This window comes from Lithobates pipiens, unplaced genomic scaffold (genome assembly GCF_037356315.1).
Source record: "Lithobates pipiens isolate NorthernLeopardFrog02 unplaced genomic scaffold, aLitPip1_a1.2 Scaffold_19, whole genome shotgun sequence".
Lineage (NCBI taxonomy): Eukaryota > Metazoa > Chordata > Amphibia > Anura > Ranidae > Lithobates > Lithobates pipiens.
Window position 1 is genome coordinate 555,526,544 of NW_027507764.1, and position 26,564 is coordinate 555,553,107.

The 26,564-nt window shown below is 45.6% G+C and overlaps 1 protein-coding gene across 6 annotated transcripts in view; it reads right to left on the reverse strand.

Annotated features, from left to right (window-relative positions):
* Nucleotides 1-9,825: 9,825 nt before the first annotated feature.
* The window catches only part of LOC143997622 (uncharacterized), a 238,961-nt gene continuing 222,222 nt past the window's right edge, over nt 9,826-26,564 (reverse strand). For 5 of the 6 annotated variants that reach the window (XM_077493318.1, XM_077493321.1, XM_077493320.1 and 2 more), the window contains 3 exons: nt 16,282-16,348; nt 15,238-15,353; nt 9,826-10,489 (listed from right to left, as the gene is read on the reverse strand). In XM_077493318.1, the coding sequence (XP_077349444.1) occupies nt 15,245-15,353; nt 16,282-16,348 (176 nt within the window). In that variant the 3' untranslated portion in view covers nt 9,826-10,489; nt 15,238-15,244. Of the gene's footprint in view, nt 10,543-15,237; nt 15,354-16,281; nt 16,349-26,564 lie in introns of all 6 variants that reach the window. The other variant, XM_077493319.1, reaches the window with a different exon arrangement.

Below are 26,564 nucleotides of genomic sequence, written 5' to 3' on the forward strand. Positions count from 1 at the left end.
GATTCTGACTGACGAAGGTTGGTGAAGTGTATAATGTAGGGGTAATCATAGATACTCATCGTTTGAACACACCATCATTATACTGGAGACTTAAACATATATATATATATATAAAAGCACGTATATGTAACATTTTCAGGAGCTTATCAAAACTGAATATTTTTCTGAGAGCCGATTTCCTGGGTACTTCCATGGAGGAACATTACAGACCTTATACTACTATTCCATTTTACTCCACAGAAGTCATAGGACATCTTGTCTATACAAGAGTTATATGTATTCTTCTTTGAATCTTACCTCCTCACTTCTTCCACAACTTACCTCCTCACCCCTCATCCATGACTCTACTCTTCAACCCCATCCACAACTTGCCTCTGTGCCTCCTATCTACAACTCACCTCTTCACCCCCATCCATAGCTCACCTCTGCACCGCCTATCCACAACTCACCCCCCACCCCCCCATCCACAACTCACCTCTTCTTCACCCCCATTGACAGCTCACCTCTGCACCTCCTATCCACAACTTACCTCATCACCCCCCACCCACGACTCTCCTCTTCAACCCCATCCACAACTTGCCTCTGCGCATCCCATCTACAACTCTCCTCTTCACCCCCATCCATAGCTCACCTCTGCACTGCCTATCCACAACTCACCTCCTCACCCCCCATCCACGACTCTCCTCTTCAACCCCATCCACAACTTGCCTCTCCGCCTCCTATCTTCAACTCACCTCTTCGCCCCCATCCATAGCTCACCTCTGTACCTCCTATCTACAACTCACCTCCTCATCTGCATCCACAGCTCACCTCTGTACCGCCTATCCACAACTCACCTCCTCACCCTCCCCATATTCACAACTCACCTCTTCACCACCATCTACAGCTCACCTCTGTACCTCCTGTCTACAACCTACCTCCTCACCCCCCCCCCCCCATCCACAACTCACCTATTCATCCGCATCCACAGCTCACCTCTGTACCTCCTATCCACAACTCACTTTTGCAACCCCATCCACAGCTAACTCCTGCATCTCCTATGCACAGCTCACCTTTGCATCCCCCATCCACAGCCCACCTCCACATCCACCATTCACAGCTCACCTCTACATCCCCCATTCACAGCTCACCTCTACATCCCCCATGCACAGCTCACCTTTGCACCCCCTGTCCACAGCTCCCCTCTGTACTTCCCATTCACAGCTCACCTCTGCACTCTTTGTCCACAGCTCACCATTGCTCCCTCCATCCACAGCTTAACTCTGCATCCCCATTCACAGATCACCTCTGCTTCCCCCATCCACAGCTCACCTCTGCTTCCCCCATTCGCAGCTCACCTCTGCTTCCCCCATTTGCTTCTCACCTCTGCTTCCCCCATTCACAGCTCCCCTGTGCATCCCCCATCCACAGCTCACCTCTGCTTCTCCCATCCACAGCTCCCCTGTGCATCCCCCATCCACAGCTCACCTCTGCTTCTCCCATCCACAGCTCACCTCTGCATCCCCCATCCACGGCTCACCTCTGCATCCCCCATTCACAGCTCACCTCTGCATCCCCCATCCACGGCTCACCTCTGCATCCCCCATTCACAGCTCACCTCTGCATCCCCCATCCACGGCTCACCTCTGCATCCCCCATTCACAGCTCACCTCTGCTTCCCCCATCCCCAGCTCACCTCTGCATCTCCCATTCACAGCTCACCTCTGCTTCCCCCATTCACAGCTCACCTCTGCATTCCCCAATGCACAGCTCACCTCTGCTTCCCCCATGCACAGCTCACCTCTGCATCCCCTATTCACAGCTCGCCTCTGCATCCCCTATCCACAGCTCACCTCTGTACTTCCCATTCACAGCTCACCTCTGCATTCCCCGTCTACAGCTCGCCATTGCTCCCTCCATCCACAGCTTAACTCTGCATCCCCATCCACAGATCACCTCTGCATCTCCCATTCACAGCTCACCTCTGCATCTCCCATTCACAGCTCACCTCTGCTTCCCCCATTCACAGCTCACCTCTGCATTCCCCAATGCACAGCTCACCTCTGCATTCCCCAATGCACAGCTCACCTCTGCTTCCCCCATGCACAGCTCACCTCTGCATCCCCCATTCACAGCTCGCCTCTGCATCCCCTATCCACAGCTCACCTCTGTACTTCCCATTCACAGCTCACCTCTGCACTCCCCGTCTACAGCTCGCCATTGCTCCCTCCATCCACAGCTTAACTCTGCATCCCCATCCACAGATCACCTCTGCTTCCCCCATCCGCAACTCACCTCTGCTTCCCCCAGTTGCAGCTCACCTCTGCTTCCCCCATTCACAGCTCCCCTCTGCATCCCCCATCTACAGCTCCCCTCTGCTTCCCCCATCCACGGCTCACCTCTGAATCCCCCATCAACGGCTCACCTCTGCATCCGCCATCCACAGCTCACCTCTGCATTCCCCATCCACAGCTCACCTCTGCATCCGCCATCCACAGCTCACCTCTGCATTCCCCATCCACAGCTCACCTCTGCATCCCCCATCCACAGCTCACCTCTGCTTCCCCCATTCACAGCTCACCTCTGCATCCCCCATTCACAGCTCACCTCTGCTTCCCCCATTCACAGCTCACCTCTACATCCCCCCATTCACAGCTCACCTCTGCTTCCCCCATTCACAGCTCACCTCTGCATCCCCCCATGCACAGCTCACCTCTGCTTCCCCCATGCACAGCTCACCTCTGCATCCCCCATGTACAGCTCACCTCTGCATCCTCCCATGCACAGCCCACCTCTGCATTCCCCCATGCACAGCTCACCTCTGCATCTCCCACCCACAGCTCATCTTTTCACCCCCTGTCCACAGATCACCTCTGTACCTCCCGTTCGTGGCACACCTGTGCACTCTCTGTCTACAGCTTGCCATTGCTCCCTCCATCCACAGCTTAACTCTGCATCCCCACCCACAAACCTCAGTACAATCCATGGTAAAAAATGAAACTCCTCCATTACATATGTGTTCTGCACACACATCTATGGCTTACCTCTGCCCCCCTTTCCTCCACAGTTCACCTCTGCACTTCCCTGTCCACAGCTTACCTCTGAACCCCTTATCCACAGCTCAACTTTTCACTTCCCATCCACAGCTCATCATTGCTCCCCCCGTTCTACATCTTGAAGTGGTTGTAAACCCTTACAACCAACTTTGACCTTCAGGTAAGCCTAGATTAAGGCTTACCTGTAGGTCCAAGAAATATCTCCTAAACCTATACGGTTTAGGAGATATTTACCGAAGACAGCCACCGCTGTCTACGGCGCATGCGTCGTAGACAGCGGCGCGCAGGCGCACTGGGCAGGCCGCAGATCGCGGCAATATGCCGCAAGTGTCGGCTCCTGTGCGCATGCGCGGGAGTGACGTCATTGCTGCTCCGGCGAATCACAGCGCCGGAGCAGCGAGACCCGGAAGTCACTCCGGGATCCATGGCAGCAGCGGACATGAAGACGGAGGACTGCTTCGGGGGCTTTGTTCTCAGGTAAGTTATTCATAATGAGCTAGTATGCTATGCATACTAGCTCATTATGTCTTTGCCTTACAGGGTGTGTTTTTTTTTTTTTTATTAGACTTTACTTCCTCTTTAACTTTGCACACCCATCCACAGTTCAGCATTGTACCCTCCTGTCCTCACCAGGTGTCTAGGGTACTGAATTTGAGCCCACTTATTCTACCACAAAGCAATGTGCCAAGTGCTGTTATCTGCAAATTTGTGCCCAAATCTGGCTACAGCTGGTCATCAGGTATCAGGTTCCTTTATTTCTAACTATGGACAAGACAAAATTTACATATACAATACAGATTGTCATTCATTAACACAGACATTTTTGTTATCTTGAGTCTCTCTATAACATAGTTGTAGTGCCCGTTGCTCCTGCCAACAGATCTATTATTTTACAATTTCCTTTAAAACAGAACTCCAGGAATTATCTTAATTGCAATCTTGCATTGATCCAGCTTGGCACAAGGTAAGTATGCATATCGCACTGGGAGAGCTGAAAATCACTGTAGTAGTAAGCACAACAGTTATAACCATGATTTTCAGGGTGACTTCCCTTCTGCATACTGACCATAGGAGTTTGTTCGCTTGGCATTGCCACCATTTATAGAATACCTTGTGTCTTTTTCAGTGAATACATGGCGTTTTCTGATTGGTCAAGATGGAGATCGTGATGTTACATTCCCTCCTATCCACCTCATCCAGTCATAGAATGCCTTGCAATAACTCATTGTACCTGTCATGGTTATGCAAAAATGTTTGTCAGCTTACCACTTCATGTGTTCAGATTAAGAGGCCAGCCACTCTCACCTGGCTGCTTAACCACTTGCTTACTGGGCACTTAAACCCCCCTCCTGCCCAGACCAATTTTCAGCTTTCAGCGCTGTCGCAATTTGAATGACAATTGCGCGGTCATACAACACTGTACCCAAATTAAATTTTTATAATTTTTTTCCCTACAAATAGAGCTTTCTTTTGGTGGTATTTAATCACAGCTGGGATTTTTATTTTTTGCTTAACAAACAAAAAAAGATGGAAAAAAAAAATCATGTTTCATAGTTTGTTATACAATTTTGCAAACAGGTAACTTTTCTCCTTCATTGATATGCGCTGATGAGGCGGCACTGGTGGGCGCTGATAGGCTGCACTGATGGGCACAGTTAAGACAGTACAGATAAGGCGGCACTAATGGCCACTGATGGGTGGCACGGATGGATATCACTGATAGGTGGCACTGATGGGCGGCATTGATGCTAACTGATGGGCACTGATAGGTGGCACTGATGTGCAGCACTGTTGTTGGGGCACTGATCGGTGGCACTGTGGGCACTGATGGGTGGCACTGTGGGCTGTCAGCACAAGGAGAAAAAATAGCCGATTACCGGCTCTGTTTAAATTACGTGATCAGCTGTCATTGGCTGACAGCTGATCACGTGGTGAGGGGTCGGAATCTCACAGACTCGTTGATCACAGAGCATGCCGCGCTCGCCCTGCAGGGGGCGCGAAGGCCGCTCAGGTACAGGATGATGTCAATAGACGTATTACCGGCAAAGCAGGTCCGCACTGTAGCTGTCATTCAGTTATAGCGCGGATCTGTAGTGGTTAAGTAATCTCTCCTCAAAGCATGGCTCCACCCCAGCCCCTATTAACCCGTGCACTGCAAGCCAGCTCTGCTGATCATTATTGTGTGATTTGGCTTCCCTGTGCTCATTGCCCTACGTCTGATCCTGTTTACCGACCTTGGCTTATTCTTGACTGTCCCTGCTTGCTTGTGACCCGGACCTTTTCGCATGTTCTCTGTCTATCCTTATCTACTAGTCGACCTGACCTTTGGCTTATCTCCTTACTATCCCTTGTTTTCCTGGGCTGCTTCTTCCTCTCTGTCCTCCTGTAGCCTACCATGAGCGTGAGCTGGGAGACCCTGGGGGCCACGACCTGGAGTCAGTTTCAGCGCAGTCCATCCTCACCACTAGAGGCTCTGTTGAACACCTGCTGGCTCTTAGACTCCGCGCCCTGGGGAATCTTATGCTCTAGCTCCCAGTGGTATCCATGTTGGTGCTACAGTGGACCTGCCTTCCTGAACCGCCCAGAGTTCCATCCGCAGCAGTCAGCTGTAGGGTCCACTACCTTAGCAGTGCACTCCTGACTCCAACGGTGTGCATCTGTCAACTGGAATATACACTGACCATCAATGAGGCAGAGGAATTTACATTGACCATCTATGTACCAGGGGCATTTACACTGACCACCAATGCATTGGGGGAGTTTACACTGATCGCCAATGAAACAGAGAAATTTACAGTGACCACCAATGTAATGGGGCATTTACATTGACCACCAAAGCCATGGGGGAATTTACATTTAGCACAGCCCCCTAGAGGACTGCTTAGAATTACCTGCTCATCTGCATGGCCATGACCTGGTGAACCTTCCAACCCACCTGACACTCTTAGTTCAGACATCCTTGCATTACTGTATGGTAATAATAAAACAACTGAATGTACTTAGGTTCTATGAATATTTTACTTGAACCAATAAAAGGGGTAAGTTGTCAAAAAGAGGAGGTAATAAATCTGCTGAGTTCTAGGCAACAGCACCAACTGAGTAAAATAATTCCTCTGAAATACACAAGACAATATTTTAACGACAATACTATATACATATATGTACACTTCCTTTAGAAATAATGTTACCCCTAGATGTGTTAACTGCTTATACTGCCACACTATAAAAGATAGAGCCTGGCCAGCCTTTCCTAGAAAGGGAGAACAGGTCTAGAAAAGAGTAATACAGGGGCCTTTCTATAAGTAATGGCAATAAAGTCCACATTGCAGATCTGATGTTCTTCACCGGCTAGTCGGTGCTCGTTAACGGTAATCCTTTTTGGTGTAGTGGGAACATTAGATTCCTTGTAGTGAAGAAAGCTAAAGATGTTTGAGCACAGTGTTCAAATAATGCAGTAAAGTGTTCTTGGAGTAAAGATGTCTGTATAAAGTTTCTCAATATAATGGTGGCAAAAAATGGATAAAGATCAAGCAATTAGCCCTCTCACCAACGACCAGATCCCCCGATGTCTTCCGAACAGGAACTGGTGTAGCGACACTCATGCAGCAGATCCGCTGTCTCGATCTTCCGATGTGAAGCTTGCCACACACACTGACAGGCAGGCGACCAGAGTGGTGCTGGAAAGGATGTCCAACAGTGAACAACAGAGCTAGGCCCCTTAGGCCACGGGTTGGAACTAAGACTCCACGTGGTATGCCACTACCTTTCTCTCCCTGTTGCACAGAGAGATCCATCTTGTGTCAGGCCCAAGAGGAAGAGACCCTATGCGCGGGCTTCTGCTACTATTATAGCTACTCCCAGTAATCTTCAGATGGCAGCAAGAATCCCTGGGATATGTAGTCCTGGCACACAATCGTGCAAAGCAATTGTCTGATGGGGGACTATTCCTCCCACAATCCTTTTATTTGGCGCGCAGATATGTCACTGGATACATTGATCACTAGAGGGACAGGCGATACTTTGAAATGTTAAAAGGTACGGTGCTCTATGCTTGTAGTCCATATTGCTACATCCACTAAAATTCAATATATTGGCAAGAGCCTAGCTGATGTAATTCTCGCTGAGGCAAGAATTGTGGATGTGAGATCTAGTACCTGTCAAGAAAAAAGGTACCCGCTCCCAGAAAAGAAAGGGAAATATATATGTTAGTGGAGGGAGGGTGGTGAGATGGATGAGTGCCTCTTTCACTTTTAAGTGCAGGTCCGCTTTACCCTGGTATGCTTTACACTGGCCATACACAGTTTTTTATCATTAAGCCAGATTTCTTCATTCAAACAAAGTGCAAGGAAGAATCCCCTCCACTGGGACATGCCATTTTGACAGGTGCGCCTGCTGCACCTTTGCTCTGTCAGTAAATATTCCAAGTTTTGTCAGTAAGAAAAGTCATTGGGGTTGGCAACTCTGTCTATGGCCATGGTCATGTGGCCAAATGAGGCTGCACTGGTCACATGACTTCAGCTAAAGAGGCCTAGTGAAAGGACGTTCAAGCAGAGATGTATTGTCGCTATAATGAAACAATGCTACTCTTCAGCTGATATCATGCCTGTGGAAACCAATAATTGATGGCAACCCTCCATTTCTCAGTCTAAGCGTAGCTGTATATGAGTTTACAGGAAGCGAATTCGAAGATATGTTCAGTTTCTTATACAAGAAGTATTTAAAATAGATTAAAATGATTGCCTAACGTCAAAACTCTGTTTTAACTGTGGATAGAGTATATAAGGGTAGAACCCAGTTCAGGTTTCTTTTCTGTTTCCCATCGCAGAGACTTCCCTTCACTTCTTGGCCTAGAATAGCAACAGGAAAGAAGAGGAAATCTCTCCAAAGTAAGGAAAATTTTCTCTTAAACATTTGGTGCTGGAACAGGTGTTCTGATTGGAAGATTTCCCCCTCTATTCCTCTAATGCAGGGGTCTCAAACTGGCGGCCCTTCAGCTGTTGAGAAACTACAATTCCCATGAGGCATTGCAAGGCTGGCAGTTACAAGCATGACTCCCACAGGCAGAGGCATGATGGGACTTGTAGTTTTGCAACAGCTGGAGGGCCACCAGTTTGAGACCCCTGCTCTAATGATAACAACTCAAAGTGTTGGATTTTCCCTCACAGTAACAATGATCACTAGAACAAATTGAGAGGGTGAATCTCCAGCGGGGGACATAGACAAAAAGTACTGCTGCTATTTCTAGGCACTTTCCATAGTGCGTTCTTCAAATGATTATTTCTGCTGTGTTTGACATTCTTGAGTCCTCCTAACTATGTATGGTATCTGAGTCCTGAAGAAGGGGGGAGATCTTTGGACCCCTGAAACACATTGGCTGTTTTTATGTCTTTTTGTATGATTAATAGGGATGAGCTCGGTGTTCGACTCGAATACGGGGCGTTCGCCTGTTTGGTGAATTCAGAACTTTGTGGACCGTTCGCACCAAATTCGTGTGGCACGAACGGCCCGCAATGCACTACGCTATCGCAGTGCATTTCTGGCTCATGACTGGCCAAGCATGCACTGTGACCCCACATGCTTGGCCAATCACATCGCCGGAAGCGAGGAGAGTCATAATTGATGACAGGCAGGATGCCTGTGGCCAATTATAGCTCAGGGGGGTTTAGTACACGCCCCACACTATATAAGGCCGCCAGCGCACAGGATTTGTGTAGTGTGTTGGCATGCAGGGAAAGAGCAAGATAGGCAGGGACAGTGTATTTTTGCTTGGGAACCTAGCACTGTTACAGTGGGTGTTGTGTGCTCCTGCACAGTATACACCCGAAGCTACCCTTTATTGCTGGTGTTGTTCTGTTTCTGTAATACAGGCATCTGCAGCAGTTAGTGAGTGTTGTGTGCCTCCTGCACAGTATACACCTGAAGATACCCCTTATTGCTGGTGTTGTTCTGTTGCATATCTTGCATATTAGCCTTTAAAATTAGCACTTTTGATTTTGAACGTTCGAGTCCCATAGACTTTAATAGGTTTCTAAAGTTTGTACGAATTTTAGGTCTGTTGGAAGGTTCTGGTGCAAACCGAACTGGGGGTGTTCGGCTCTTCCCTAATGATTAACCCATTTTGGACTTTCAGTTCCTTGGCCTGGCACTCTTATTAGACTTTTACTATACTCAGAATATAAAACAGACAGAGTTGCTAACTTTGCCCTACTCTATCAAAATGAAAAAAAAAAAAAATTAAAAATTAGCACAAGATACAAATTGATTATATTTTCTAACAGTCACACTGGAAATGGAATTAATTTGTTTTTCTTAAAAAACTTTCTTGAGTTTGCGTCAGGAATAAATAAGCTGGTTACATAGTTAAATAGTTCTGGCAAAGACTATTACATTTTACAACTTTCCTCCAGGAAACTGATGGCATATCACTCATTGAAGACAGAAAGTGCCATCTTGGTAGTCACAGGGTTCTGCCAAGTTGCAAATGTCCAAAGGCCTTCTTTTGCAACTCACAAAGCACATTTAACACAAGTGTGGCCAAATGAGAGGAGCTCCTTCTCCCAGGACAAACCTCTGTACTCCATAGGCTGACCTTCTCTGGTTTCTTCAACATGAAATTCAGGAATCCCTTTTCCCAATTAATTCAGACGGAGCCCATGATTTTACTCCACAGCATTCATTTTACCTGATCTTAGGACACCAGGCAAACCTACCCCTGTAACTGAACAGAGCCCACCCAGAATTAACCCTCCCCTCATCTTCCCAGCACACAACAGAAGACTGTACAGTCAGATTCAGTTAAAGAAAGTCAAACTTTATTTCTAAATATTTGGCAATAATTGTTTAATGTAAGAAATGAAACAAGTAACGGTTAACTTCTCCAGCGAAGTGGCAATAAAATCCATTCAAGTAACCTGGTGCTCAATCAGTTCCCATAAATAGGGTTCTTTCTCTTAATTCTTCCTGTCACTCTCATTCCCAATGATACAGCATGTTCATTAGGCCATCATGACCGCATACGCCATCAGCCGCACTCCAATCACTGACACCACCCACCATCCTTATATAACCTAAGCTTTGAGTCTAGCCTGGTAAGTGACTAGCCTGGTACCCATGAGGTGGAATCTAACCTTTTAAGGGGTCTAATACCTTGTTACAGATACAGAAGATGTACATATATATAATTACTTTTATTAAAAAAAATAAAACAGTTCTGAGAGTATAACATTAAAAAAATCTCTCTTTGGTCGATTTCCACATCAGGCAATGATGCAAATGTTTTTTTTTGTAAAATATGGATTTACAACTGTGCTGGGAAGATGAGAATTCTTGTCTTGAAATCACCACACGTGTCTAGAAGTGAAACCTCTTCTGTTTTTTTTTTTTTTTGTTCCAATCGCTAGACAGTACAGTACAGTGCTCATTTCCTTCCCTCTGTGTTAACAAGGCTCATCGTTCTGGAAAACAAAAGCAGATAAGGAATAAGCTTCCTGTTGAAGAACAGCTCTGTCTATAAAAGAAAAGTGAGCTGTTACTATATTATTTAAGTGTAAGTACATTTTTGTTGAGAAAAAAAAAACACTCCCTCTAGGTAAACCATACAGCTAGAAAGGATTTACAATGACTTTTAGATTTTTTTTGATCACTGCATTCCTTCATAAACTGATTTTTGAATGGGAGGGTCAGCCTCTGATGTATCCACTATTACCTATGAAGCATCTCATTTATTCAGGCCATGGTTCAGTTAGTCTAATCAGATGGACTTAATTAGTAATGTTGAACATGTTCACCCATCACCCAAGTGGCTTTCTCAGTTAAGTTGAATGTTAATATCATACCCCAGAATTTATTCCCTTACGAGCAACTCAATCACCTTAATCCATTTACCATGGTAGCATTGTTAAAAAATTAGAAGCTCTACAAGTTCGATTTTTGTGACAAGTGTAAGGTTTACTAGTTCACATTCTGCTTTGCAAAAGTAGTGGAGCTAATGTGAGTTTCACTCATAGCGGCCGCCTTTCTTTTGAGGCCAGTATGCCTAGTGGTACTTTGATGCCTCCAGGGCTTGAGGAGCAAGGTCATATTCACAGGATGCTTCAAAGCAACCATCTGAAAGGGAGAGTCCATGTACTGTATCATATGGCCTTAGGAACTGGAAGAGATTTAAGGCAGGTTCTCTATGCTGATGTGACAAGGGCTATCAAATGGTTGGACCCCAGCCTTGCTGAGGTCAGGACTGGCAAATAGCTGGCATTGTCTGTTATCCAGGCAAGGATCAAGGCTGAGGGTGGCCAGTAGAGCAGTCCATATCCCGACAAGAGGTCAGGGAAATCAGCAATCAAGAGAGTAATGCAAGTGCAGGCATGAGGTCAAAGCAGGCTGCAGTCATGGAGGTAGTCCATTAAGGAGCTATCAGGGACAAGGCAAGGCACGAGGTACAGCAGCTAGGTAGCTTCAGGTTATCAGAAGGCCAGAGTCCTGAGCTTGTGATGCTCAAATAACGCACCGGGGGAAAGCAGAGGGGTGTCAGAGATAGATAGATGCATACATAAATAGAATGATAATATAGATAGATAAATATATATTGCTTTACACTAATGTAAATGAACACAAGGCTCCCAATAAATGATTGCAATCTAATTAATGACCATGTACACTGTACTGTAATGAACTGACTCATTTCCTGGCCCATAAAAAGAAAACTCATTGCAATCTGCCAGCTACAGCAGATGATAACATTTCTGTGTTCCAGGGGTAAAGTCTGCCGTTCATATCAGCACTTCTGTTTTACTGTTGATTATATTCTGAGAAAAGGTCTGATTGAGCTGATGTTCCTTAGCTATTACAATAATGTACCTGTTACCTCTAAAATTATCCTGGCAAGAGGCCAATTTGTAAATTTAACCATGGTAATCTATACATTTGTTATGATGTAGATACTGGATATTGGAGCAGCCTTTCTCAACCAGGGTTCTGTGGAACCCTAGGGTTCCTCCAGAAGATGTTGGGGTGCCTTGAGCAATGAGCAAATTTTGAGTCTCAGATAAGCAACCATTGAAAGCAATGATCTTTTTAGCTATCTTTAAGGGGGGGGGGGGGGGCTTTTTTTTACCATTGACAATAAATGTAAGGAGCATTGTTCCCAATGTCCACAAACGTAAGGAGAATTCTTCCTACTGACCATCCCACAAAAGTACAGTGAACTGTAGATACAGTAACTTATAGCATGGGCTCCCTGAGACCAGAAAGTATTTTCAAGCATCTCTCCATGTTAAAAAGGTTGAGAAAGGCTGTATTGGAGGGTGAAACCAGTGCCAACACTAAAGTAAAGCTGGTCATACATTATACAATTTTCCTTTAGATTTACCAAAACCATATAATATGAGGTCAAACCTAAAAACCTTCAATTTGTATGCAATCAGGCAGGCCCCTGCACTACATAGTTGAAGGTAAATTTAAAAGGAAATTGAAAAAGAAAATTGTATAATGTATGGCCAGCTTAAGAGTGACACCAAACTTTACTTGGCTGTGAATCAATAACTGTAATTTAAAACACATGGATCTCGAATGTGTACATAGTTTTATTTGTTCACAAGAATAGAGAAGCTCTCAATGGTGGGTGACAACAGGTTTTGCTTTTCATGACCATGGCCAAATCTGGTGAATGTAGACTGTCCAGACTTGTACCAACCCTCCAGAGAAATAGAGAAATTAATGTTTGAAATCCACACATCTCAATGTGGCTTTGAAACAATCACATCTTAAATCCCAAATAAACAACATCCAGGTGGTACCTATCTGCCTAAAGCCTGCATGAGCCCATACACATCAGAGAAGGTCTACAACTTTGCATTCTCTGGACAAGTTGCAAAAAATAATGCAGGCAACTTTTCAAAAGTGCTGTAACTTTAATTTGCACTAATTTGAACGGGTGACTTTGAAAAGCATAAGTGTGAATAGAGCCTAAAGTGTACATGTTAATTTCCTCCATGGCTGGAGACAAAAGTTTTTCAAAGCACTGAACGTGTGCTAGGCAGCATAACTGCCAAGGGGAGCTGATATTTTAGTCGTTAATCAACACCGGATAGCAATATTCACCTTCAATACAGTACTTTTTTTCCTACCTCTAGATGTCCTCGGTCTGATAGCCATCTTTCAGCCCACTGCTTCTAAGCCTAGGTTGTCCCAGACCTTTCTGAGCCTATGACTGGACAGTGAATGGAGAAGCAGCACATTGAAGAGCTTATCGCTGGTTTCTTTTCCTGATTGGCTCCATGCGCCGCTTCTACCTCTCACACTCCAGCCCTGCTGTATGTTGGACTGCAAGAGGTTGATGCCAGGTGAAACGCAATTACTTACACTGCTTGTATTTAAAAACTACATTTAATAATGCATTATTGAATACAGAGCTACATTAATTTGTGTCTTTTATACTTACATAGAGTTCAGCTTTAAAGTTACTTCCCCAAAATCTACACAAATAAACTTTATAGAGATGTTCTTTAGTTACTTTTTACCTTTACTTTTCAAAGTAGATGTAAACACTAAGGCTGCATTCACACTACAGCATTTTGAATCAGGGGCGGATTTACAGCTGCTCTGCCTGCAATTTGACAGCGCCAAGGCGTGAATGACAAAGTGCGGGACTCGCATTTTAGATGCCATTCATTTGAATGACACCTCAAATCGCGGTGTGGGTCTGCCGCGATCGTCATGCAATAAAACGTGCTGCAATCGCAGCAACCCATATAGGGGAATTCATGTTGCCCCAAAAATAGTTTAGGAGCTACTTTTGGGAAACGCGCGTCCCGCAATGCGGGTTGCAGCGACTGCAGCATGTTTTATTGCGCGAAGATCGCAGGGATTTGAGGTGTCATTCAAATGAATGGCATCTCGAATGCGAGTCCCCGCGTTTTGTCATTCACACCACAGTGCTGTCAAATCGTGGGCAGATCTGCAGATCTACTGACAGCAGTGGACTATACCTGAGCAACATAGGCGTGTGCATGGGGTGTGCCTGGGCACACCTTAATTACCCTGTGTCCATTAGCATTATCGCTCTGTGTGCTGGCAGTAGTGCCACTGATAAGGCAGTGCAGCCTGCCCTTATGTACCCTTCAGGGCGCCGCCCGAGATGAGGATTCCGTCCAGGCTCCACAGTGGCAGAAACGGGGAAAACCCCCCTTCCCTTAAATAAAGTACACTCCTCCCTTTACTGACTCACTGACCACTGCCCACACCTCTCACACTTAACCCCTTCTGTCCCTCATCACCCTGTCATGCCGACCTTTTGCTAGCTCCCTTTCAGTCCACCTGCTCCCAGGTCTTTCTTTGTCGCTCTGTGTGCTGGCAGTAGGGCCACTGATAAGGCAGTGCAGCCTGCCCTTATGTACCAGGCCCCATCAGTTCAAAAAGGGAACCCAGGCACCTGCCAAGCAGGACCAATATCTGTCAATATGTGTTGGCTTGTAGGCTGCACCAGGTATGTGTGTGGCAGGATGACAACACTGAACTACAGTTAGCAGACAGTTGTCACCCCTTAACAGAAATTGACCAAGCAAAGACCTTTACAACAGAATAAACGGGTATTATTTTAACGAAAGCTGCAAATAACGCCATGATAAAATTGATATAGGATTTTAGTATTTGGGTTTATTTTAACCCCACTTGCATATTCATCAAGAGGAATTCATCAACTACACTACCAATCTCTCCTCCCGTGGGCGGTGTCACGGTCGGTTATCCAACCCCGCACTTACCCCTTCTAGGTTGCAGATGGGTGGCGGCTTGTGGCTTCTATCTGGTCTTTTCCTCCTCTGTATCACAGCGGGTTCTGCCGTGCGTCTCCTCCCTCTCCTCCTAGGCATCCAATTCAATCAACTGTCCTTTCAGCCAATCTGGTGACCCTTCCTTATTTTTCGGGAGAAGGATCAGTGCGACAATAGCGACTATTCATTCGCTTTTATAACACACCCGGGTGGGCTCGGTTCGTAGTGCTCTGCGCCCGGAGCACACCCTATTTTGAAGCCTATTAGAGCATCACATGCTTAAAGAAAATCCCCCCCCCATTGGAATCTATGCATCCCGGGTTCTGCATGGGGGCCAGGCGGATGGATGGGGGTGCAGTGCCCGTGTGCCCTTAATGGATGGACCGCCCCTAAACCATTTTGGCCCATCTTGCATTCTGCCTTTTGGAGACACTCACCATATATTCACAATGGCATATCTCTTGTTTGGCCAGTAATATCCACTCTCACACTAGGTTCCGAATCATCGTCATACTGTCTTCTTGATGGATAGTTTGTTCCCAGATGACCTTCACTAAAGATAAGATAGAAAGAACAAGAGTTTGTTGCACACACGGGAGAAGGACCATATGGATATACTGCAGAGGGAAGACCAAGAGTGGAGCCAACTGATTTTTGGAATGATACCTTGAATATAGATATTTTTAACAGGTATAGCATATGGAAACATTTCTAAATTACTGGTGAATAAAAATTTACAAAAGGGAGAAGACAGTGGAGTTAAGAAGGGAGCATTTGACATGCCAATTTATATGAATATAGGGTTCGGACTTGGGATTATGGCGGTGCCCAAGGTGCATTCATATTCATATATATTCATATTCTAATATATCAAGGGATGAGGTACCGGATCTATTGAGGTCACTCAATAGAGTGACCTCAATCCCACAATGCTATGCACTTAACAGCAAAATAATTATTTTTCCAGGGGATCTTTAAACAAGCCTGGGGTGCTCTATAATGATCATTCATGAGGTCCTATCTCAGGGTCAAGATACCTCAGGGTCAAGATACCTATATTCGTAATAAAGCAGATCAAATATTTTGCAATGACATTGCACAAAGTGTCTCTGAACCTCTGCTTCTGTGGCCCCCTGCCACACTGTTCACTCCTCTTCTTCTATCAGTGCCCCCATAGCAAGCCACTTGCTATAGGGGAACTTGTGCGGTTACGCTCCTGCTCCCTCCTCATAGAATTTGATTGAAAACGGGCCAATGGCTCCCACTGATACAGACGGGCACAGCACTGAGTTGAAAGAGGAGCCAGGTAAGTATTTGGGGGGTGATCATTTAAGGTTTTTTTATCTTAATGCAGAGAATGCATTGGGGTAAAACAATTTCTAACAGGTTTACAACCACTTAAAGATTGTACAGCAAATGACACATGCAAAAATCACCAAACATAAGGAATATAAGGATGATGAATTCAGTTTAACACTCACCTATCTACTGGTGTTCTGCCTCTGTACTCCATGCTTCTGTCCTCCCAGGCCAACACAGATGATGACCCTGACAGAGACATTTAGAGGACACAATTTATCTTTTGTTTTTACTAAAGGAACTCCCAAATTAACTTTAAACTCCCATTCCCAATGCATAGACATACTGACAAAAGCAACAACAACTTTTTGCATTTGCTACAGCCCCCAAAACAAATTAATTGTATCTACTGCCTGTATAATCTCTGTGTCGTGTACCTTGGTTGACGGCCGAGTTGATGAGAGGGCTTCCCATGTGGCTCCGGTCAAAGCGCCCCTGAATGTAATGACAGAGGTACAAGGCTCATAGAAGCACGGGTGCCGGTATCTAGGTAGCAGGTGATTGCTACAGGCAGAGACATAGTCCAGAAGATGAGCCTGTGTCAAACACGGTGAAGCAGCAGCATGGACAGGGAGCAGGCTGAGCAAGATCCAGTAGCCAGGCCGAGGTCAGTACCAGGAAATCAGGCAGAGCAAAGTCAAGGTCAGTACCAGGGAAGCAGGCAGAGAATGGTCAGAGGCAAGCCTAAGTTGGTATGCAGAATTTTGGCTGCGGCAGAAACCAGACCCCAATAATGCATGAATCCAAATAAAAAAACCTTTTTCCTGTCCAGAGGGGTGCAATCCTGTATGCTCTGATTGCTTACTCCGAAAATTATATTATTATATTAGATGGGAAACTAGACCATAGGTAATATACTTTCTTTACCTGCCTAGATTTGAAGACTTAGATCCTCAGAAGTTTTATTAGTTTCTGCAACAAACCTTTCATCCAGTGGTTGTCCTTCACAACCTTGTCACATCATATAGAGTATTTCTTTCTAGAATGGGTTTTTTTTGTCAGGAAGGATGATATTCTCGATTATCACATCTATCTATGTGAAGATTCTGTACATCTTCCTTTTGGGGATGTATGCCTCTTCTTAAGTTCTGAAGCAGTGTACTTCCTGTTCAGAGACTTCCCCCCCAGGCTAAACCTGTTTCTAATGTGAGCTTACTGTTCCAGTCTCCCACAGCAACAACTCATCTCAGCAATTCCTTTAAATCTAACCCATTAGATCTTCAATGCAATCCTTCTGTACACTTTCTTGAGTATGTGTGTAGGTGAAGGGAAGCGCTGACAATTCAATTAATGAAATCTGCTGCACCGAAAAAACCCTGAATACCAGGAATGAAAAGTTGTCAGTTTTTTTTGTCCCTTTTCAGATTACATGCACAATTGCTTGTTTGAATTGCACTGTTTATATTTTTTGATTATGAACATATGTTTTAAGAAATTTTGCTTATCCACATGTGTTACAGGTCAATCCAGACCAGGTCAATCCAGACCACACACTTTTTTCCAATTTACCCATTGTGTTCACATTGGGCAACATTATTGTGCATCATATTTTAGATCTCTGTGGGTTTTCCCACCCTTTACATAGAATCAGCACACCTTTACACTAGCAATCACTTTCTTGAGTATGACTGCTGATGGGGACTGAAATGACTGTTCTAAGGATGAAGCAGAATATGATAGTTCTTGGGGCCCCAAGTTCCGGGCAAGTGGAACCTGAAAACTAGACTGACTGTTTTGAGGATAAGATGAAGAATCCAATTCTTTTGCAGCCTTTCCAGATTCTGTGTCCATGTCTAGAACCAAGTATCGATCTTGTGATTCTGAGACTATTGTGATCTCCTGTCAGTACTAGAATCCCTTTAGGACCCAGCACAACTCACCTGACACAGCCTGTGTCTGGGAAACAACAGTGATTGGCCTGCTCACGTTTAAATCACCTGTATCAGCATTCAGTCAGCGCTCGTGTTAGAGTTCACTCGTGTTTGATCCAGCTGATATTTGCTCTGTGACTTTCGTGTTTGACCCGGCTTGTTTGACCCTCCGTACTTGCTTCTGATTCTGTACCGTTTGGATTCTGATCTACCTGTGTATGACCCAGCTTGCCTAGACTACGCTTTGCCTGATTCTACTAGTACCCTCATCTGCAGCAGTGAACCACAAGGTCCAGCAATCATCTATCCTCATCTACAGCAGTGAACTACAAGGTCCAGCAATCATCTATCCTCACCTACAGCAGTGAACTACAAGGTCCAGCAATCATCTACCTTCGTCTGCAGCGGTGTACTACTAGTCCCAGCTGACCTGCTCTGCTTAGACCAGCTCATGGTATGTGCTTTGAACTCTTTGTATAATCAGCACACCTGAACTGTTACTTGTTATCTGCACCTAGCCTGACATTAACACGAGCCAATACATAAAGGGAAACCTATCATGAATCCTGAACAGGCTCAGTTGTTTGCACAAGAACTTTGCTGTTTATCACATCAAGTTCAGGAAATGGCCACAGAGCTCACCAAGGTGCAATCTCCTTCTACTACCACCATTACTAAAACTCCATCTGAACCTAAAATTCCTTTGCCCGACCGGTTTTCTGGTGACCGTAAAGCGTTTTGCAACTTTAAAAACAGCTGCAAATTATATTTCAAGTTGAGGCCATCCTCGTCTGGCCATGAAACTCAGAGGGTTCAAATCATTATCTCTCTGCTACAGGGTGACCCCCAGGCTTGGGCCTTTAACCTGGAACCTAACCATCCAGCCTTACTAACAGTAGATGCCTTCTTTGAAGCCCTTGGGTTGCTATATGATGATCCAGATCGTGCTGCTACTGCAGAATCGACCCTGCGTAACTTAAAACAAGGAACTACCACAGCTGAAATGTATTGCTCAGAGTTTCGCAGGTGGGCCCCGGAATCTGGCTGGAATGATGCAGCTCTCCGCAGCCAGTTTAGAATTGGCCTTTCAGATGCGATTAAAGACGCTCTGGTCAACTTCTCCTACCCAGCCTCACTGGAGGAGGCTATGTGTCTAGCTATTAGAATTGACCGCCGCCAGCGAGAGAGGAGGCGAGAACAAACAATGGCTGTGGCAAACTGTATACCTTCCTTACCACCTGATTATTCCATCTCCAGTGCCAAATCTGAGGAAGAACCTATGCAGTTAGGCTCCACCCGGTTATCTGCCCAGGAACACAAACGCAGGCGTAATATGGGACTCTGCTTATACTGTGGCCTCAAGGGTCATATGCTCCGTTCGTGCCCTACACGTCCGGGAAACGCCAGGACCTAGGTGATTGCGGGGAGGTCACCTTAGGTCTACTCTCATCTCCCCAGGGGGATAATCGCATACTTTTACCCGCTGTCATTCACTTTGGGACAGGGGCTCATGAACTGCTGGCCTTGGTGGATTCTGGAGCAGCTGAGAATTTTATTGATAGAACTCTGATCACCTCTTTGTCCCTGGAAACTCATGCTCTAGATTGTCCAGTCTGCCTGATCTCTGTGGATAATCGGCCTCTCTCACAAGACCTGGTGCTCAAATCCACCAACCCTTTCCAGTTACAAGTAGGGGCTTTGCATTGGGAGAAGATTTCTTGTCTTGTCATTGACTCTCCATCCACTCCTTTGATCCTAGGCCTTCCTTGGCTTCAGAAGCACAATCCTGTAATTGACTGGCCAACAAGAGATATTCTGGCTTGGTCCAATCAGTGTAAAAAGAGCTGCATCCAACACCTTGTTCGACTTGATACCTGTCAAGTGGGAATAGAACAGATTCCACTTTGTTATAAGGACTTTCGGGATGTGTTTTCTAAAGGAATTGCTGACACTTTACCTCCTCATCGCAGTTATGATTGTCCCATTGACCTCTTGCCTGACACTACACCTCCTCGAGGGAGAGTCTTTCCACTGTCTGAACCAGAGAATCTTGCTTTGCAAGAATACATCCAGGAAAACCTAGCTAAGGGTTTCATCCGTCCCTCCACTTCTCCCGCAGGAGCAGGATGCTTCTTTGTCCCGAAGAAGGATGGAGGACTGCGACTTTGTGTTGATTACAGAGGTCTAAATAAAATAACCATTCCCAATCGGTATCCTCTCCCTCTCATCACAGAGTTGTTCTCTCAAATCCAGGGAGCCAAAATCTTCTCCAAACTGGATTTAAGGGGAGCCTATAATCTGGTGCGAATCCGTGCAGGCGATGAATGGAAGACGGCCTTTAACACCAAGGATGGTCATTACGAATGTCTTGTCATGCCTTTCGGCCTCAGGAATGCACCAGCCGTCTTTCAGAACTTCATGAATGACATTTTCCGTGACATGATGGGTCGCTTCATGCTTGTTTATTTAGACGATATTTTGATTTACTCTCCCAATCTTGAAACACATCAGAAGCATGTCTGCTCGGTATTAGCCCGACTAAAGACTCACTCCCTTTTTGTAAAGCCTGAAAAATGTATTTTCCATGTTAAACAAGTACCTTTCCTGGGCTACCTAATTTCTGACACAGGCCTCACCATGGACCCAGCCAAAGTTCAAGCCATTCTAGACTGGGCACCACCTTCAGACCTGAAGGCAGTTCAACGCTTCCTGGGCTTTGCAAATTTCTATCGAAAATTCATTAAGAACTTTGCCACCATTGCACATCCCATCACCTCTCTCACCAGGAAGACTCCTAGTACATTTAAATGGACTACTGAAGCCCAGGCAGCCTTCACCCAGTTAAAGAAAGCCTTTACCTCTGCACCAATTCTACGCCATCCTGTTCCTGAGCTACCTTTTATTGTAGAGGTAGATGCATCTGAAGTAGGAGTGGGGGCGCTTTTGTCACAAAAAGATCCTGTAAGCGCTGCCATCCACCCTTGTGCCTTCTTGTCCCGTAAATATTCCCCAGCAGAACGCAATTACGATATAGGCAACAGAGAACTTTTAGCCATAAAGCTAGCTTTAGAGGAGTGGAGACATTGGCTGGAGGGAGCTCGCTATCCATTCATAGTTCTGACTGACCACAAAAACCTTGAATATATCCGTTCTGCTAAAAGACTGAACTCGCGTCAAGCCAGGTGGTCATTGTTCTTCTCCAGATTTGACTTTACAATTTCTTATTTACCAGGTCCAAAAAACATTAAGGCCGATGCCTTGTCTCGTAGTTTTTTATCAGAGTCTCCTCCTCCGCTTCCTCCTCAACCCATTATCTCTGAGGATAGGATTTTGGCTTTTACCCAGACTGACATCTCTGAGGCCTTGTTACCAGCACAGGCTGAAGCCCCTCCCTCCACTCCCCCTGGTATGCTCTTTGTGCCCCTGGCTCTTCGTTTGCAGGTATTGCAACAAGTACATGCATCAAAACCCGCAGCACATCCAGGGTTTAGACAAACTTTTGAGATTGTCTCTCGCAACCTCTGGTGGCCATCGCTTAGGCAGGATGTGTTAGCCTTCGTCCAGGCCTGTGAAGTTTGCGCCAGAAGCAAGAGCAGTACCTCTAAGCCCCCCGGTCTCCTTCGTCCTCTACCAATACCTACCTGTCCCTGGACCCATTTATCTATGGACTTTATCACAGACTTGCCTCTGTCCCAGGGATGTTCCACGATCTGGGTGGTGGTAGACAGGTTCAGTAAGATGGCCCACTTTGTTCCGCTTCCGAAGCTTCCATCTGCTAAAGAACTGGCATCTTTATTCATTAAGCACATTTTCAGGCTCCATGGGGCACCAGTTAACATTGTCTCTGACCGTGGCTCTCAGTTCATAGCCCAGTTTTGGAAGGCCCTTTGCTCTCAGCTGGGGATTAAATTATCATATTCTTCAGCATATCATCCTGAGACTAATGGCCAAACAGAAAGGACTAATCAGACTCTAGAGAAGATGGTACGTTGTCTGATGGCCAAAGATGAGGTGGAGTGGGTCAACATCCTTCCATGGGCAGAGTTTGCCTTTAATAATTGTGCCAGCACATCTACAGGGACCTCTCCTTTCTTTTGTGTTTACGGGTTGCATCCTCGTGTGTGCTCCTTTGATCTTCCGCCCTCTGATGTTCCAGATGCCAACACCACTATTGAACATTTCTCCAAAATCTGGTCCGATGTAAATCATGCTATTTCCCGCTCTGTGCAGGCTTTTAAGAAAACTGCTGACAAGAAGCGCTTAAAGGCTCCAGAATATAAAGTTGGTGACAAAGTGTGGTTATCATCTCGGAATCTGTCCCTGCATGTTCCATCTAAAAAGCTTGGCCCAAAATTCATCGGGCCTTATGAAATCTCGGAGATTGTTAATCCTGTGTCCTACAGATTAAAACTTCCCCCATCCATGCGCATTCCAAATGTCTTTCATGTTTCATTGTTGAAACCTGTTCATTCCAGCCTCCTAGTAAATGAACCAGAACCTGTGGATATGTTGGACAGTCAAGAATATGAAGTGGCATTTATTCTTGATTCCAGACGAGTGCGCAATTCCTTACAATATCTTGTTCATTGGAAAGGGTTCGGTCCAGAGGATCGATCTTGGGTACCAGCTCGTGATCTTCATGCTGACCGACTTAAGAAGAAGTTCCATCTCCGTTATCCAAGTAAGCCTGGGGGTGCAGGAGCAACCCCTCGAGAAAGGGGGGGTACTGTCAGTACTAGAATCCCTTTAGGACCCAGCACAACTCACCTGACACAGCCTGTGTCTGGGAAACAACAGTGATTGGCCTGTTCACGTTTAAATCACCTGTATCAGCATTCAGTCAGCGCTCGTGTTAGAGTTCACTCGTGTTTGATCCAGCTGATATTTGCTCTGTGACTTTCGTGTTTGACCCGGCTTGTTTGACCCTCCGTACTTGCTTCTGATTCTGTACCGTTTGGATTCTGATCTACCTGTGTATGACCCAGCTTGCCTAGACTACGCTTTGCCTGATTCTACTAGTACCCTCATCTGCAGCAGTGAACCACAAGGTCCAGCAATCATCTATCCTCATCTACAGCAGTGAACTACAAGGTCCAGCAATCATCTATCCTCACCTACAGCAGTGAACTACAAGGTCCAGCAATCATCTACCTTCGTCTGCAGCGGTGTACTACTAGTCCCAGCTGACCTGCTCTGCTTAGACCAGCTCATGGTATGTGCTTTGAACTCTTTGTATAATCAGCACACCTGAACTGTTACTTGTTATCTGCACCTAGCCTGACATCTCCAAAAGACTGATATCCAAGTCAAATCTTGATCTCAAATACTAAAACATTTTTGGAAAAACACTTCAGAGAAATAGTTTAACCACTTAACAACCGCCCATTGCCGATTAACGGCTTCAGGGCGGTTGTTTAACTCTAAGAGGCCGTTAATTAACGGCCTCCTAGAATTCTGCTCTCGCGCGCCCCCTGGGGCGCGCACACGAGAGCATCCGTGACCGCTGGGTCCAGTGGACCCGGCGCATCACGAATCACGGTAAACGGCCGCTCATCGCGGCCGTTTACCACGTGATCGCTCCGTCAAATGACGGAGTGATCACTTGTAAACAAGCCGGCGTCATGTTATGACGCCGGTTCCTCCCTCCCCCTCTCTGTACCGATCGGTACAGCGGAGGGGGAAGAGATCGGTGTCAGCAGCGATGTGGGCTGCATCTGCAGTGCCCACATCGCTGCTCACCGAAAATTAACCCCTCAAATCCCTGCAAATACTCTGCATTACTCTGCAATTCCCTGCAAATACTCTGCATTACTCTGCAATTCCCTGCAAATACTCTGCATTACTCTGCAATTCCCTGCAAATACTCTGCATTACTCTGCAATTCCCTGCAAATACTCTGCAATTCCCTGCAAATACTCTGCAATGCCCTGCAACACTCTGCATTGCCCTGCAACACTCTGCATTGCCCTGCAACACTCTGCAATGCCCTGCAACACTCCGCAATGCCCTGCAACACTCCGCAATGCCCTGCAACACTCCGCAATGCCCTGCAACACTCCGCAATGCCCTGCAACACTCTGCAATGCCCTGCAACACTCCGCAATGCCCTGCAACACTCCGCAACGCTCTGCAATACCCTGCAACACTCTGCAACACCCGCCAATACCCTGCAACACTCTGCAATGCTCTGCAACCCCCGCCGATACCCTGCAACACTCTGCAATGCTCTGCAACCCCCGCCAATATCCTGCAACACTCTGCAATGCTCTGCAACCCCCGCCGATACCCTGCAACACTCTGCAATGCTCTGCAACCCCCGCCGATACCCTGCAACACTCTGCAATGCTCTGCAACCCCCGCCGATACCCTGCAACACTCTGCAATGCTCTGCAACACCCGCCAATACCCTGCAACACTCTGCAATGCTCTGCAACACCCGCCAATACCCTGCAATGCTCTGCAACGCAGTACTCTGCAACACCATGCTCTGAGATACCCAGCCATAGTCGGTGATACCCTGCAATACCCAGCCATAGACATCTCCCGCCGCCCTCCGCCCTCCGGTGCTTCTACCGAATCGCTAATACGATCAAAGCCAGAATCTTTTTTTTTTTTCAGGCTTCCCAGCTTAGAGGTGAGATGTGGGTCTTATTGACCCCACATCTCACTGTAAAGAGGACCTGTCATGCCATATTCCTATTACAAGGGATGTTTACATTCCTTGTAATAGGAATAAAAGTGATCAAAAAAATTATTTTTGGGGAAAAAAATGTCAAACTAAAATAAATAAAGTAAAATGAACAATAAAAAAAAATGTTTTTTTTAAAGCGCCCCTGTCCCCATGTGCTCGCATGCAGAAGCGAACGCATGCGTAAGTCCCGCCCACATATGAAAACGGTGTTCAAACCACACATGTGAGGTATCGCTGCGAACGTTAGAGCGAGAGAAATAATTCTAGCCCTAGACTTCCTCTGTAACTCAAAACATATAACCAGTAAAAAAAATGTAAATCGTCGCCTATGGGGATTTTTAAGTAGCGACGTTTGCCGCCATTCCACGAGCGTGTGCAATTTTGAAGAGTGACATATTAGGTATCTATTTACTCAGCGTAACTTCATCTTTCACATTATGCAAAAATTGGGCTAACTTTACTGTGTTTTTTTTTTTTTTAAGCACAAAACAGTTTTTTTTCCAAAAAAAAGCATTCGAAAAATTACTGCGCAAATACCGTGCGAGATAAAAAGTTGCAAAGACCACCATTGTATTCTCCAGGGTGTTTGCTAAAAAAACATATATAATGTTTTGGAGTTCTATGTAATTTTCTAGCAAATAAATGATGATTTTTACATGTAGGAGAGAAATGTCAGAATTGTCCTGGGTGCTCCAGAACGCCTGATGGCGCTCCCTGCATGTTGGGCCTCTGTATGTGGCCACGCTGTGTAAAAGTCTCACACATGTGGTATCACCATACTCGGGAGTAATAGCAGAATGTGTTTTGGGGTGTAATTTGTGGTATGCATATGCTGTGTGTGAGAAATAACCTGATAATATGACAATTTTGTGAAAAAAAAAAAAAAAGTAAAAAGAATCTTGATTTTGCAAAGAATTGTGGGAAAAAATGACAACTTCAAAAAACTCATCATGCCTCTTACTAAATACCTTGGAATGTCTTCTTTCCAAAAAGGGGTCATTTGGGGGGTATTTGTACTTTTCTGGCATGTTAGGGTCTCAAGAATTGAAATAGGCCGTCAGTCCTTCAGGTGTGATCAATTTTCAGATATTGGCACCATAGCTTGTGGACTCTATAACTTTCACAAAGACCAAATAATATCCACCAATTTGTACTTATTTTTACCAAAGATATGTAGTAGTATAAATTTTGGCCAAAATTTATGAAGAAAAAATTTCTAATCTGCTAAATTTTCTAACAGAAACAAAGAAAAATTCGTTTTTTTACAGAATTTTCGGTATTTTTTCTTTTATAGCACAAAAAAAAAAAAACCCAGCGGTGATTAAATACCACCAAAAGAAAGCTCTATTTGTGTGAAAAAAAGGACAAAAATTTCATATAGGTCCAGTGTTGCATGACTGAGTAATTGTCATTCAAAATGCGAGAGCACCGAAAGCTGAAAATTGGTCTGGTTATTAAGGGTGTTTAAGTGCCCAGTGGTCAAGTGGTTAAACCTGAGGGCAAAAAGGGACAATTTCCCTGCTAACTGTGACTCCTGTTCAAGATTTGTCAGCACTCATGTTGTCTTCTATTAATGAACCAGACCTAGCGACTTCTGACATATACCTCCATCCTGTTCCTGGGGCCCACTGCTTCAAATCTGGCTCCAAAATACAGATCCAGACTGGTCTTCTACACTCTTCTGTGACCCTGAATGTGCCATGGTCGCTTGAGACTTTGCCAGAGCCATGCTCTCCTAAGACCTTCTCAAGTACCACACTCTCAAGACCTTTTCAGTACCACACTCTCCCAAGATTTTGTCAGTATGCATCTCTCCTAAGACTTTTCCAGTGCCAAGGTCCTG